Genomic DNA, 14,577 nt, shown 5'->3' with positions numbered 1-14,577 from the left:
GAGGGACCTCAAGGATTGTGTCCAAGTCATTGTCCACATTACAGAATAACAAACAGTGCGGCCTGGGAGACTCTAGAACAGTGGACAGTAAGAGCGCCCTTCTCAGGTGATTGTAACGCAGATCCTGCTTGTTTCCAGCTCTCGGCCCTGGACTGGGGTTAAGGGTTGAGATGGCCTGTGTCACAGAAGGGAAGACTGACAAATCTTTCCAATGAATGTGCAAAACAATGTGAAGTCCTTTTTTTGTGTCTAAATGTGCTGCTGGCCTACCTGCTCTTTGAGTTGTGAATAGAGGGCGGAAGGCCATTAAGAGAAAGCTGCAGCCCTGAGTGCCTTAGGTTCATTTGATTTTCAGGGCTATGGCCCATGGAGAGCTACAGAAGGTGATAGATTTCCTCTCTAGGATCACCCAGACCCCAGAACTCGTTGAGCCTTATGTGTTCTGGGCTATGATTGGTCTATCACAGCTTCAGGCTCACCTCAGCTGCTCTGAGGTGAGGTGCTGGTGGTCATGGCTGATACATCCTGGATGGTCAAATTGAAGAAAAAAATGGCCGAGAGCCATTAATGTTGGAGGACAGGTAGAATTGTTCAAACCAGCCTATAGAAACCAGACGCTGCCTCTTTGCCTGACTCCAAAAAGGCATCCTGAGGACCAAGAGCCAGGAGGTGGAACTCGCTTTAGGTCCAACAATAGTTTGACATCATCTCTTTCTCTGAAGAGATACACAGGTCCATAAAAATAGGTATGGAAAAGAAGTAGATATATTTAAGAGAAACCCTCTAGACAGAATGAATTATACCAATATTTTCAATCAAAGAATTCAAGAGTGAGAACCCTCTGTCAAGTGGGAGGGACCATGGGAACCCCCTACAGGTGCGTGAGACCATGGCTTCTAAAGGCTGAGGTGAAAGTGAAATTGAGAAATACTTTGGAGTGGTCATGATCAAAAATCCTTAGTGGGAGATTAGGTGCTGGCCTTATGAGGCTGAAGCTGATTTTGCTGTTGGCATTAAGCTTTAATTTGTTAGATGGGAATGCTTGAGCTGTTCCTATCAAGTTGATTCTTAGTAATAATACTAATTTTAGCCAGGGATGATGGCACATGCTTGGAATCCCAGCACTCCATGTTCCATATGTAGAAACATGAAGATCAGTAGTTCAAGTCCAGCCTTGGTTATATAGTGAGTCTAAGAGCAGCCTTGGCTACCTGAGACCTATCTCAAAAATAACATCAATAATGCTGGTGGTGATAAAACTAATTTAAACAACTATCATTTAAATCTTACATTTAACATTGTCATTGAAATTTTCTCTTTCTGCAGAGAATACAGTATTTGTCCAGTGCCCCAGCTAACGCTCATGTAAGTACTGACTCTTAGCTACAATCCCTGGAAAGTCCTAGCCTTCACCTTGGTACATTGCCTGTGTCGTGGTTGCCTCTTCCCTGAAGGGGGATCCCTGTCAGCTTGGGTGCGCTGCTCTGGGAGATGAACCAAGATTACCAGATTTGCTCCCCACCAAGGTGGGAGGAGCCAGTCTGGGTGTTTGGGCCAGAAGCTTCCTACCATGGGTTTCACCATGTGTTCTCATGTTCCCATCCTACCATGTGCTAGCGCGTGTTCTCATGTTCCCATCTTACCATGTGCTAGCGCGTGTTCTCATGTTCCTATCCTACCATGTGATAGTGTGTGTTCTCATGTTCCCATCCTACCATGTGCTAGCGCGTGTTCTCATGTTCCTATCCTACCATGTGATAGCGCGTGTTCTCATGTTCCCATCCTACCATGTGATTCACTACGTGTTCTCATGTTCCCATCCTACCATGTGCTAGCGCATGTTCTCATGTTACTATCCTACCATGTGCTAGCACATGTTCTCATGTTCCCATCCTACCATGTGATTCACTACGTGTTCTCATGTTCCCATCCTACCATGTGATAGCGCATGTTCTCATGTTCCTATCCTACCATGTGATAGCGTGTGTTCTCATGTTCCCATCCTACCATGTGATTCACTACGTGTTCTCATGTTCTCATTCTACCATGTGCTAGCGCGTGTTCTCATGTTCCCATCCTACCATGTGATTCACTACGTGTTCTCATGTTCCCATCCTACCATGTGATTCACTACGTGTTCTCATGTTCCCATCCTACCATGTGTTAGCATGTGTTCTCATGTTCCCATCCTACCATGTGATTCACTACGTGTTCTCATGTTCCCATCCTACCATGTGATTCACTACGTGTTCTCATGTTCCCATCCTACCATGTGCTAGCGTGTGTTCTCATGTTCCCATCCTACCATGTGCTAGCGCGTGTTCTCATGTTCCCATCCTACCATGTGATAGCGCGTGTTCTCATGTTCCTATCCTACCATGTGATAGCGCGTGTTCTCATGTTCCCATCCTACCATGTGATTCACTACGTGTTCTCATGTTCCCATCCTACCATGTGCTAGCGCGTGTTCTCATGTTCCTATCCTACCATGTGCTAGCGCATGTTCTCATGTTCCCATCCTACCATGTGATTCACTACGTGTTCTCATGTTCCCATCCTACCATGTGTTAGCATGTGTTCTCATGTTCCCATCTTACCATGTGTTCTCATCCTACCATGTGTTAGCATGTGTTCTCATGTTCCCATCCTACCATGTGTTCTCATCCTACCATGTGTTAGCATGTGTTCTCATGTTATTATCCTACCATGTGATTCACCATGTGTTCTCATGTTCCCATCCTACCATGTGATTCACTACGTGTTCTCTTGTTCCTATCCTACCATGTGCTAGTGCGTGTTCTCATGTTCCTATCCTACCATGTGATAGCGCGTGTTCTCATGTTCCCATCCTACCATGTGTTCTCATCCTACCATGTGTTAGCATGTGTTCTCATGTTATTATCCTACCATGTGATTCACCATGTGTTCTCATGCTACCATGTATTAGCATGTGCTCCCATGTTATCATCCTATCATGTGTTTCACCACGTGTTCCCATGTTCTCATTTACATGAGGGATGGAGATGGAAATCTAGATCTTTGGGGTCCCTGGGACAGAGCCTGGAGTGGCAGTGGGCATGGCTGGCTGTGGATGAAGGGTGAGGAGCAACTATGAGAGGAGACAGCATCTGTAGAAGGCAGTGTGTGTAAAGAACACGTCCCAGCATGCATCCCAAGTGCAGGCAGAGTTCAGGAGAAACAGGCCAGGCTTCATGCATGCTAGGTCTGGATCGTTCCACTACATACAGAAAGTTGCCTGCAGAGTAAGTTGGTCCTCATGCCTCATGAATTCCCTGGGGTCACTCTGAAGTGAGCCATCAGGGACCCATCTGGCTAGGACCAAAACCATCACCACTGAGCAATTCACAGAGTATTTTCCCTCAGTCACCTTAGATGGTTTTCAAGCATAGGTACACCATTTGTATTAATCAGGGTTCTCTAGAGTCACAGAACTTATAGAAGGAATCCATCTCTTCATATATATATATATATATATATGTGTGTGTGTGTGTGTGTGTGTGTGTGTGTGTGTATGTATATATATGTATATATACATATATAATAAATTTCAAAAATATTTAATACATTATATGAATAACTTTAATATATATAGAATTTATTGGAATAACTTAAGAGCTTCAATCCAACTAACCCAACCAGGGCTTTCTGTGAGTGGAAAGTCCAAGAATCTAGTAGTTGCTTAGTCCCATGAGGCTGGGTGTCTCAGCTGGTCCTCTGTACATGCTGGAATCTCAAAGAAGTAGGCTCCACTCCAGTGCCAAAGAAGGGATGGATGTACTAACAAGACAACAGCAAGCAGGTAAAGAAGAACCAACCCTTCTTTCTTCCATATCCTTATATAGGCTTCCAGAAGAGGGTTTGGACCAGATTAAAGGTGTATCTTCCTGCCTCAAAGTCTGGATTAAAGGTGTGTGTCATTCCACCTCAAGATCTGGATTTAAGGCATTCTGTCTTCCTGCCACAATATCTGGATCAATCAGAGATGTGCCTCCATTTCTGGATTGTTCATTCCAGATACAGTCAACTTGACAACCAATAATAGCCACCACAATCCACCTCTTGTCAATCATATCTCCTTGTGTCATGATTAATTTCCAAATAAAAACAAGAACCATGTCATAATAATGCCTAAACATAATATAACTATGCCATGTACACTCACACGCACATTATATATTAACCTGTGTTGTTAGTGTCCTCTTGTTTGTTCCCAGCTGCTCAGCTCCAAAATAACCGCACAGAAACTATTAATTACAGCACTGCTTGGCCTATTAGCTTATGCATATTTCTAGCTCACTTTTATTCTTAAATTAGCCCATTTCTATTATTTTATATTTTACCATGAGGCTTGTGGCCTACCAGCAAGGTTCCAGCGGGCAGCTCACGTCTTTCCCCTCTGGCAGCTCTATGATGCCTCTCTGACCCTGCCTTCTTTCTCACAGCACTGTTTAGTTTTCCCTGCCTACTTCTCTTCTGTCCTGCTATAAGCCCAAAGCAGTTAATGAATGAAATTAATTTTATTCATTAATGAATAAAAGCAAAACATTTCCCCTTTTCTGTTTAAATAAAAAAGAAGGTTTTAACTTTAACAGAGTAAGAGTAAAATTGCATATAGCAAAACAGTTATCAAGCAAGAATTGTAGTTACAATATTTATATCTACTTTATCTCTTATCATAACTAAGGAAAACAATAATCGTAACTATTCTTCAACCCCGTCAAAGACTCCAGAAGGATAGAATATTGGCTAAGTGCACTGTAAGCAACTTATAAAACTCTAAAATTGACAGAGATATCTTACTGCCTGGATAGTCACCCAAAGTTCTTCTGTACTGTTGGGGAATTCATCTTCAGCCTACATGACCATAGTATCCAGCAGACTTTTCCATGAAGCAGGAAATTTCAAAGACAGTTCCACCTATATTGGCAGTTTCACAGTCACTTTCTTCTGTGTCCTGCAGAATGTCTGGCAGACTCTTTCATGAAGCAGGAACCCTAAAGGACCATCTCACCATCTTTAGGCAACTTCAGCAGTCATTTCTCTGTGGGTCCTGCATGCCCAGTTCATACAGCATAACACCAAGCCGTGCAGGCAAGAGCATTTTCTTGCCCAAATGGCTAACAAACTCCATAAGGAGCCTCTTTGATGCCCATCTTCCTCTTGAAGTAGATTGGTGCTGCCAGGAGCAGATGAGTCTCATTGTCATGAAAAGTCTTAAGTTAATAATTTAAACATTTTAAATGCCATATTCTGAAGGTCTCTAAAAGATTTGAAGAATACCTATCTAGCTGAAATATATCTCTATTTGTCTAGAAAACCTAACATGACTATAAGCTTGTCTATTATAGATGATTATCTATTAATCTATATTTCTTAATTATGCATTAAATTTTCAAATGAACTGCACAAACACAATACTTTAATCAAGAACACACACACACACACACACATATATATATATATGTGTGTGTGTGTATGTATATGTATAAAACAAAATTGATCTTAAATTTGTATCAATATACATCTCTATTGCAAACCAGGTCATACTTATACCTAACATGACATAACTATCCTTCATACAACCACAAACAAATTTTAAATTTAGAATAGGTGGCAATGTCCCTTAGAGGACATCCTACTACTAGCATTCTCTTAGTTGTTATAACATATGATAAGGATATTGAAATAACAAATACCTGCACAAACACATTCTTACCAAAATACAACAGAAGCACTCATGTTGGTTATAATCCTCATTTCTGCAACTGATCATGTGGTCTTAGATGGTCTTTAGATTGGCTTTCTTCTACTACCTATTCTGTATTTCCTCTACCTGAGGAAAGCCTGTCAACAGATCTTTGCTCTTTTACCAGAAAAAATGACCCATACCTTCATTTCTGATGGGTCTGTGCCCTCTATCATCCTGCCTGGATTAGGTTGCTGTAATTTTCCATTGACTTTAATCATGGGGCATGTAGCACTAAGAGACACCCTAAAGGATCTCCTGCACTCCAGACATCTTCCTTCTTACTGCCTCTGTGGAGAAGCAATCCAATCTTCCCATGGTAATCTGGATCTATCACTTCTCCTAACAGTGTTCTTTCTTTCTTAGCCTGTTGGTTTAAGGGCGATAGAAGCCCAGAGTGGCCAGGGGGAAATTCTGAGATCCAGTTCAATGGAATGTTTGCTGTGGCTTTTGGTAGGAGCACTCCCTTCTCTGGAACCAAAACTTCAAGGCCAGCAGAACTTAGGGATGTGGGAAAAAGAAACAAAAGCTTTCCTAATGGGTCACCAAAGATGATAGTGAGCAAAATTATTTCCTTTTCCACCCCTGTGGATCCTGGCTATGGGAGAAACGGTACCATATATTGGACACTGATTCAAAACATATACTGCCTTCTGGAGACCCCTATGCCAACCCTCCATCCTGCTGCCACCTACTTTTCACTTAACTGTGACTTCAAAAGGCCAATCTGTCTTTCTCTCAGATCAGCTTCTTCAGGATGGTGAGGAAGATGGTAAGATCCGTGGGTTCCATGGTTGCAGGCCCACGTCATATTTCTCTGGCTGTGAAGTGACTTCCCTGGTCAGAAGCAATACTGTTAACCAAGTTAGTGGATTAGGCATTCTGTGAGCACAGATGGTGGTTTTGGCAGAAGTATTAACCAGAATAAGTATCAACTTCAGTAAGAAAAAAGTATTGTCACTTCCATGGAGGAATTTGTTTAATGTAGGCAACCTGCCACCACATGCTCGCTGGTCACCCCATGTTGTAATAGGGAGCTGCGGGTTGCATCCCTGGCACCTGGCTGCCCACATGGCTAGCTTATGCCCCAAAATAATTACACAGAAACTGTATTCTTTTAAACACTGCCTGGCCCATTAGTTCCAGCCTCTTATTGGCTAGCTCTTACATATTAATCTAACCCATTTCTAATAATCTGTGTAGCCCATGAGATTGCTTACCAGGGAAGATCTTAACCTGCATCTGTCTGGAGTGGGAGAACCATGGCGACTCACTGACTCAGCTTCTTTCTCCTAGCATTCTGTCCTGTTTACTCCGCCTACCTAATTTTCTGTCCTATTAAAGGGCCAGGGTAGTCTCTTTATTTAACCAATAAAATTAACACAAAACAGAAGACTCTCCCCCATCATTTCCCCCTTTTCTGTTTAAACAAAAAAGAAAGACTTTCACTTTAACATAGTAAGATTACATATAACAAAACAGTTATCAAGTAAGAATTACAGTTACAATAATTATATCTATTTTATCTTTTATCATAACTAAGGAAAACTATAACTATAGCTAACCATTCTTCAACTCCATCATAAACTCCAGAAGGATATAATATTACCTAAGCAAACAAGAAATCCAAAGCTCTAGAAATGACCGAGACATCTCTCTGCCTGGACAGTCACCCAAAGTTCCTTGGTACCATTGGGGCATCTATCTTCATCCAGCAGACATTTCCATGAAGCAGGAAAATTCAAAGACAGTTCAGTCACTTCCTGCTGTGTCCTGCAGAATGTCTTGTGAATTCTTTTATGAAGCAGGAACCTGAAAGACCATCTCACCTTTAGGCAAGTTCAGCAGTCCTCTCTCTGTGGGTTCTTTGTGTCCAGTTTATGCAACAGTCCAGGCAAGAGCAGTTTCTTGCCCAAATGACTATCCAACTCCATAAGGATCCTCTTCGATGCCCATCTTCCTCTTTAAGTAGATTGGCATTGTCAGGAGCAGATGTGTCTCATTGTCATAAAAAGCCCTAAGTTATTAAAACATTAAATAGCATATTCCATAGTCTTTGAAAGATATGAAGAATGCCGATCTAACTGAAATATATATCTATATATCTAGAAAATCTAACTAACATGACTACAAACTTGACTATTATTAATGATTATCCATTAACAACCTATATACATTACATTTTTAAATGAACTACACAATCACAATACCTTAATCAAGATCAGAAACACATATACATATAACAAAATTGACCTTAAATTTAAATCACTAAAGCAAAATCCATATCAATGCAAATTATTCATATCTATATCACTTCCCCCTTTAAATGTAAAAGAACATTTATAGACAATATTTTGGGAACATGGGCGCAGTTTTTTCTCTCCAAACTGCTTCCTGCTGAATGGGGGCGTTGTTAATTAGGTCTTTCATGGTATAACCTGTGTGCTAGTTTCATCTCAGTTGGCAGTTGAGCGAAGCAATTTTCTGAAGGTATTCACAGCAACCCTTCAGAAAGGCGTGGTCCATCATACCAAATTGGGATAGAAGCAATCCACAGACTCTCACCCTCTGTGAAAACAAAATAAGAAACTCCTTTCCAAAGCATCATGTCATTAGATCCAAATTTCAAAGTCAAGGCATTTTCAAGATATGTATGTTGGATTAGTTCAGCAGCATTTATAAACAAATATCTTTTAGCAGCTGTTGCTCCTTCCTCAGCATTCAAACAATTCAAAGAGAGCATAATAGCATACAGTATCAAAATTCTCTGTGCATTTTCCATCTTTGTGCATTTTATTTTAACCTCTATTTTGTTTATTTTTATTTTTTGCTTTTTGAGATAGGTTCTCTGTATCTTTGACCTGGAATAACTCTGTAGACCAGGCTGTCCTTGAACTCTCAGAGATCCACCTGTCTCTGCCTCCCAGGCATTGGGATTAAAGGTGTGCACTACTACACCTTAAACGCACAGAGATCTGTTTGTCTCTGCCTACTGGGCACTGGGATTAAAGGCATGTGCTATCACACCTTGAAGTCACAGAGGTCAATCTCCCTCTGCCTCCCAAGTGTTGGGATTAAAGGTGTGTACTACCATACCCAACTACTCTCTTTCTTCCCTTTTTAATTTGCTTTTTACTTTAAGAACTTTAATGTTTAGCATGCATATATTTTTAACACACTGTAAACCATTTAAACATTTTCTTTGACTTTGAATCTTTCTTTTACTCTATATGTCTCTTTTTTGACCACATGAGTCCTTAATTTAGCAAGCAATATCAGTAGGATTAAAGCCATGGCTTTGCCAGCTAGATCCAGTCCATTCCTTTGCTTTCCATCCTCATGGCTGAGGTACTGGCTGTAGCCATGTTTACTGCCATAACTCTATGGCATTTCAAGGTCCCTGCCAGCAAGTAAGTTGCAGCATTATGTCCACAGACAACACACAAGTCCTCTCTCTGTAGTCAGCCCTCCTGCCTCAAACAGTCAGAGTTTGTCCTGGCAGGATGACCCAGAAAGCCAGCATTTTTAAATGGCGCAGCTTTTTTCCTGCTATGGCTGAAAACCGAAAAGCATGCGTTCAGATTTTTGTCAACACCGTTTAAGTGTTTCGAGGCAGGACCTCTTAAAAGAGCTGCAAGCTTTGCAGCTAAAGCTGAGTCAGGAAGCCTCTCTTAGATGAGAGCGCTTGCTTGCCTCTGGCAAGCAGAGTAGACCCGAGAAATTGTTGCCCCACATTGGCTGCCACTCTGTTGTAATAGGGAGCTGCGGGATGCGTCCCTGGCACCCAGCCGCCCGCATGGCTAGCTTATGCCCCAAAATAATTACACGGAAACTGTATTCTTTTAAACACTGCCTGGCTCATTAGTTCCAGCCTCTTATTGGCTAGCTCTTACATATTAATCTAACCCATTTCTAATAATCTGTGTAGCCCACGAGGTGGCTTACCAGGGAAGATCTTAACCTGCATCTGTCTGGAGTGGGAGAACCATGGCGACTCACTGACTCAGCTTCTTTCTCCCAGCATTCTTTTTTGTTTACTCTGCCTACATAATTTTCTGTCCTATTAAAGGGCCAGGGCAGTCTCTTTATTTAACCAATGAAATTAACACAAAACAGAAGACTCTCCCCCATCAACCCCAGAGAATTGTGCCATAGCTGGGACTCAACGTTGGTGTGCTGTTGGCAGACCTGACTCTCAGCAGCAGCTGTAGCAAAGTCAGCCTTGGTGAACAGAAGCCCATGTTGTTGAGCCCAGCCATAACGCCATCTCAGTTATCATGGCCTCTTTGTTCAAGGGCCCATTGGGCAATGACAGGAATATCTGGGGAAAGAGGCTGACCACTACCTGATAATTGAACTCCTCCTTAGCTAAAGTCACTTTTTGATGGGCATTTACATGGGACACAAGTGTCTTTGCATCGTTTGCCCTTTGGATAGCTCTATCCAAATACTTCTTCCCCAGATGTCTTTCTCACCAGTTTTCCAATCATGCACATTCCAAGTCCCTGACTATTCATTGGCTACAGCCCATGCATGAATCAGTGAACAATTGCACATCTGGCCATCTCTCCAAACAAATTGTAATACCACATTTACTGCCTGAAGTTCTGCCCACTGTGAAGATTTTCCTTCACCAATATCTTTCAGGGTTTGTTGCAAGGAGGGCCCGCTTGTTCATTTCAGCTGCCCAAAACCGAAAAAACTACACAGAAATTGTAGTAATTAAATCACTGCTTGGCCCATTAATTCTTGCTTTTTATTAGCTAATTCTTACATCTTAATTTAACCCATTTCTAGTATTCTGTGTAACACCACAAGGTCATGGCCGACCAGCAAAGTTTCAGCTTGTCTGTCTCCAACAGAGACTCCGTGACTTCTCTATTGACTCCTCTTTCTTTCTCCCAGCATTCAGTTCAGTTTTCCTTGCCTACCTAACTTCTGCCCTGCTATAGGTCCAAAGAAGTTTCTTTATTCATTAATGATAATCACAGCATACAGAAAGTAATCTCACATCACTGGCCAGGATTGCCTTTTGCCATGACCAAATGTAGCCTTCCTTTTCTATGTTTGAGGATTTTTCAACTTATACAGGTCAAACAGAACTGCAGTAGGTTGTTTTAACTGTGTGATATTCCATATTAAACCTAGAATCTCCACTTAGTGGGCCCCTACCAATAAACTCAGCTGAATCCAGTTTTATGCTCCTTCCACTATTATCCCACACTTTTAAGATCTATATCTATATATATTCCCCAGATTTCTGCTTGAATGAATTAGCAAAATCCTTAAGCTCCTTAGTAGTGTAGCACATTTTTTCACAGACTACATTTTCTACATCTGCTCTAGGAGCCTGCTTTGCCTTGAGTCTGGTTATAGGTCTAGAGGCAATTACTGGTAGGCCTTGAGGGATATCAGTATTGTCTTGCTTGGCATTTCTTTTAGAGAAAGTCACTGCTTGTTTAGCAGACACTGAAGGATTGATTACCTCAGTAAAAGGTGAAAGGGTGGGGTTGAGAGTACTACTCCTTCAGGTGAGATAAACCCTTTAGAATCTGAGGGTTCAAAGTTCTCAACTTCAGTAGGTTCTTCCCACACAACTGATGGAGGAAGGTCATTGGTTAAATAAAAAGAAACTGCTTGGCTCTCATTGGTTAGAGATAGGTGGGAGGAGTAAACAGAACAGAACGCTGGGAGGAAGAGGAAGTGATCTCAGACTCCACAGCTCTCCTCTCGGGAGCAGACGCCTCAGAGAGATGCCATGCTCTGCTCCCGGGCAGACGCACGCGATGAAGCAAGCCGCCAGGTTAGAAATGCTGAACCTTTCCCGGTAAGACCGGTGCTCACAGATTATTAGAGATGGGTTGATTGGGATATCAGAATTAGCCAGTAAGGGCTAGAGCTAAAGGGCCAAGCAGTGTCTAAAAGAATACAGTTTGTGTGTTGTTATTTCGGGCATAAGCTAGCCGGGCAGGTGGCCGGGGTGCTGGGAATGCAGCCCCGTCGCCCCATATTACTACACACAACCCCACCCCAAGATATAGGATCCCATTATTTACCAATTGACATCCTTACTTCCTCTTGTGACCCCCTGAGACTAAAAATTGGATTCAGACTCTAATTCAGGCAACCTTATAAGAGATTCAGTTTGCCCCCAACTTGAGCTCTGTGGCTACTGGCGGGAAGATTCTCTTCCAAGGCACACATAGAAACTTTTAGACTGTTTGTCCACATCTGGAGCAGGTCAGCTTTAAGTTCATTGTCCTTCACTGCATTCTGAAATTGATTAATTTTATTGTAGAGCTCATTCCTATCCTTTTATCAGTTTATCCAGGGATGCAAACTGTAAAAAGTTTCATATATAGGGTCACCAAATCCTTTGCCACTCACAATTGCTTAATCTAGATAGTCAAGGGCATTTATATTCTTAAGTTTGTAACACAGTTCACACTATTGGCTTTCAGTACTTTTTGAGCTCCCAGGAGATGGAGTGCCTCTGGAGAGGCTTCAGTACCTGAAGGGGCTGGTGAATTAACAAAACCTATTCTAGATACTTAAAAGATTCATCCTTCTATTTCTGTTTTGTAGAACCACTCTGGCACCAAAATCTGTATTAGTCAGAGTTCTCTAGAGTCATAGAATTCATGGAAAGAATCTATCTATCTATCTATCTATCTATCTATCTATCTATCTACACAAAAAGGGACTTTATTGGAATAACTTACTGACTGCAGTCTAAGTAATTCAACAAGGACTAGTTGTAAATGGAAAGTCCTGAATCTAGTAGTTGCACAGTCCCATGAGGCTGGGTGTCTCAGCTGGTCCTCTGTATATGCTGGAACCCCAAAGAAGTAGGTTCCAGTGCCAGTGAAGGAATGGATGTGCAGGCAAGGCAGGAAGAGAAGAATGGATGATCTCTTCCTTCTTCCATTGTCCTTATATAGGCTCCCAGCAGAAGCTGTGGTCCAGATTAAAGATGTATCCTCCCACCTCATGATCTGGATTAAATGTCTGTGTCTTTCTGGCTCAAAATCCTGATCAAAGGCATGTTGTCTTCCTGCCTCAAGATTCGAATCACAGATGTGTCCTCCATTTCTGGACTGTAGTTCATCTCAGATATAGTTAAGTTGACAACCAAGAAAAGTCATCCTAATCCTTCCAGTCCTGTCAATGTTTTGCACTCACCAGCATCCTTGTATTTTGTGGATCTTGGTAAACAAAGCAAAATTTGAAATAAACTTAATAATTAGCGTTCTTGAGGACAAGAAACTGGATAGATTTGGGAAATGGGAGATGGCATAGAAGCAGGATGGACTCCTAAGTTTGAGGTGTATGAAGCATGTTTTCTAAAATGGAAATGTCAAAGAAAGAGAAGGGTGCAGCAGGATGATGGCTAAAGTTTAGCTGATGAGTTTGAGGTGCATCTAGGGGGTTTTGGAGGAGACATTGCTGAGCATTAGGACACGTAGAGGTACAGAGGAGAGATGAGACACTCTGAAGCCGAGGACACCAAGGGAAGCCTGCAGCTGGAGAGTACCTCTGATCATATGGACAGAATGTGGCCAAGGATGGAAATCTAAGGAACTTCAATCTTTGTTTCTTGAGGAGGAAGAGGAGAAGGACCCAGGAAGGAAAGTGGTCCAGTAGTTTAGGTGATAGAGCAAAACCAAGAATACTGATACCTCAGGTCAGGCTTCTCCTAAAGGCAGAGATGGTGGAGGGCACAGATTGGTTGACCCTCTCACCTTCCCTACTTCTCTTCTTCCCACCATTCACTCAGTGGTGGACCAGTACTCAGGTCAGTCTCGTGTTTGTCCTTCAGACGGTGACAAGAAGGTAGAATTTTCCCAATAGCCCATGGACTACAATGGGTGATTTTTCTTTCACATCATCTCTCCTCCTTTCCCTCTCTTTCATCTTTTTTGATTTTTTTTTTTTTTGCGATAGGATCTTATGTAGGCTCAAATGACTTCAAAGTCACTACGTAGCCAAGGTTGGCCTTGAACTCCTGATCCTCCTGTCTCAACTTTCCAGTGCCTAAATTCCTGGAATGCTCCACCATGGGAGTTATCTATATGGGCATAGAGTTGCCACCCAGTTCTCCAACTGTCACCATTCTTTCTGAAGGTGGCACCAGTAACCCATGTGCTCCTGTCCATGAGAACTCAGACACTTTCTGATTCCTGTGTCAAAACTGACCATAGGAAAGGTCCACCAGCTTCCCAAGGGAGGATGTGAGATACCCATTTGAATAGTTCTCTGGGTGACAGTGAACTGTAACCTGTCAATCATGAATGATAGGGATTGCTAGTTAAGGGACTTCACCCATAGAAGGAGAGTGCGGAGAACTTATAGATTGTTTTAGACCGTTTCAGTTATGTGTTTTTTTGGTACAGAGGTTTCAACTTGTCTTCAAACTCATGATTTTTCTGCCTTAATGTCCCGAGTGGGTGCCTTAATCCACACACTCCACTTAGAACATCTAAGTTTCCTTGCTATCCAGGCAGTGTCTAATACTGAGCCTTAATGTTGGTGTTGTGCCACGCTTTCTGCACAGCAGTGGTTCAGACATAAACCGCTTAAACACCTTGAGCACACGTGTATTTATGTACCATATGGTGGATATGCATTGCTCTCTTCAGCATTGCTCTATACAGCCTATTGGTTTTAATAAACAGACCTTAGTTTGTAGTAACCAGTTACAAATACTGTCAAAATTGAACTTCTCTAGATGAAAACTGAATTTGTGCCGGAGGCCATCCCTGGTGGTAGACAGGTCCCAGCAGAGGATGTTAGGAGTTGGCTAGGGAAGA

General features: G+C 42.1%; 1 protein-coding gene across 1 annotated transcript in view; it reads left to right on the top strand.

Annotated features, from left to right (window-relative positions):
• LOC121433451 (nuclear body protein SP140-like protein) overlaps positions 1-14,577 on the top strand; it is a 55,260-nt gene that overhangs the window by 33,756 nt on the left and 6,927 nt on the right. Inside the window, exon 14 of the mRNA XM_041631873.1 lies at positions 1,327-1,365. Within this exon, the coding sequence (XP_041487807.1) occupies positions 1,327-1,365 (39 nt within the window). The remainder of the gene's footprint in view (positions 1-1,326; positions 1,366-14,577) is intronic.

This window comes from Microtus oregoni, unplaced genomic scaffold (assembly GCF_018167655.1).
Source record: "Microtus oregoni isolate MIOR12 unplaced genomic scaffold, Mior012 000038F_ref0000394, whole genome shotgun sequence".
Classification (NCBI taxonomy): domain Eukaryota; kingdom Metazoa; phylum Chordata; class Mammalia; order Rodentia; family Cricetidae; genus Microtus; species Microtus oregoni.
Note: the sequence above shows the minus strand (reverse complement) of the source record. Positions and strands in the feature narration are given on the sequence as shown.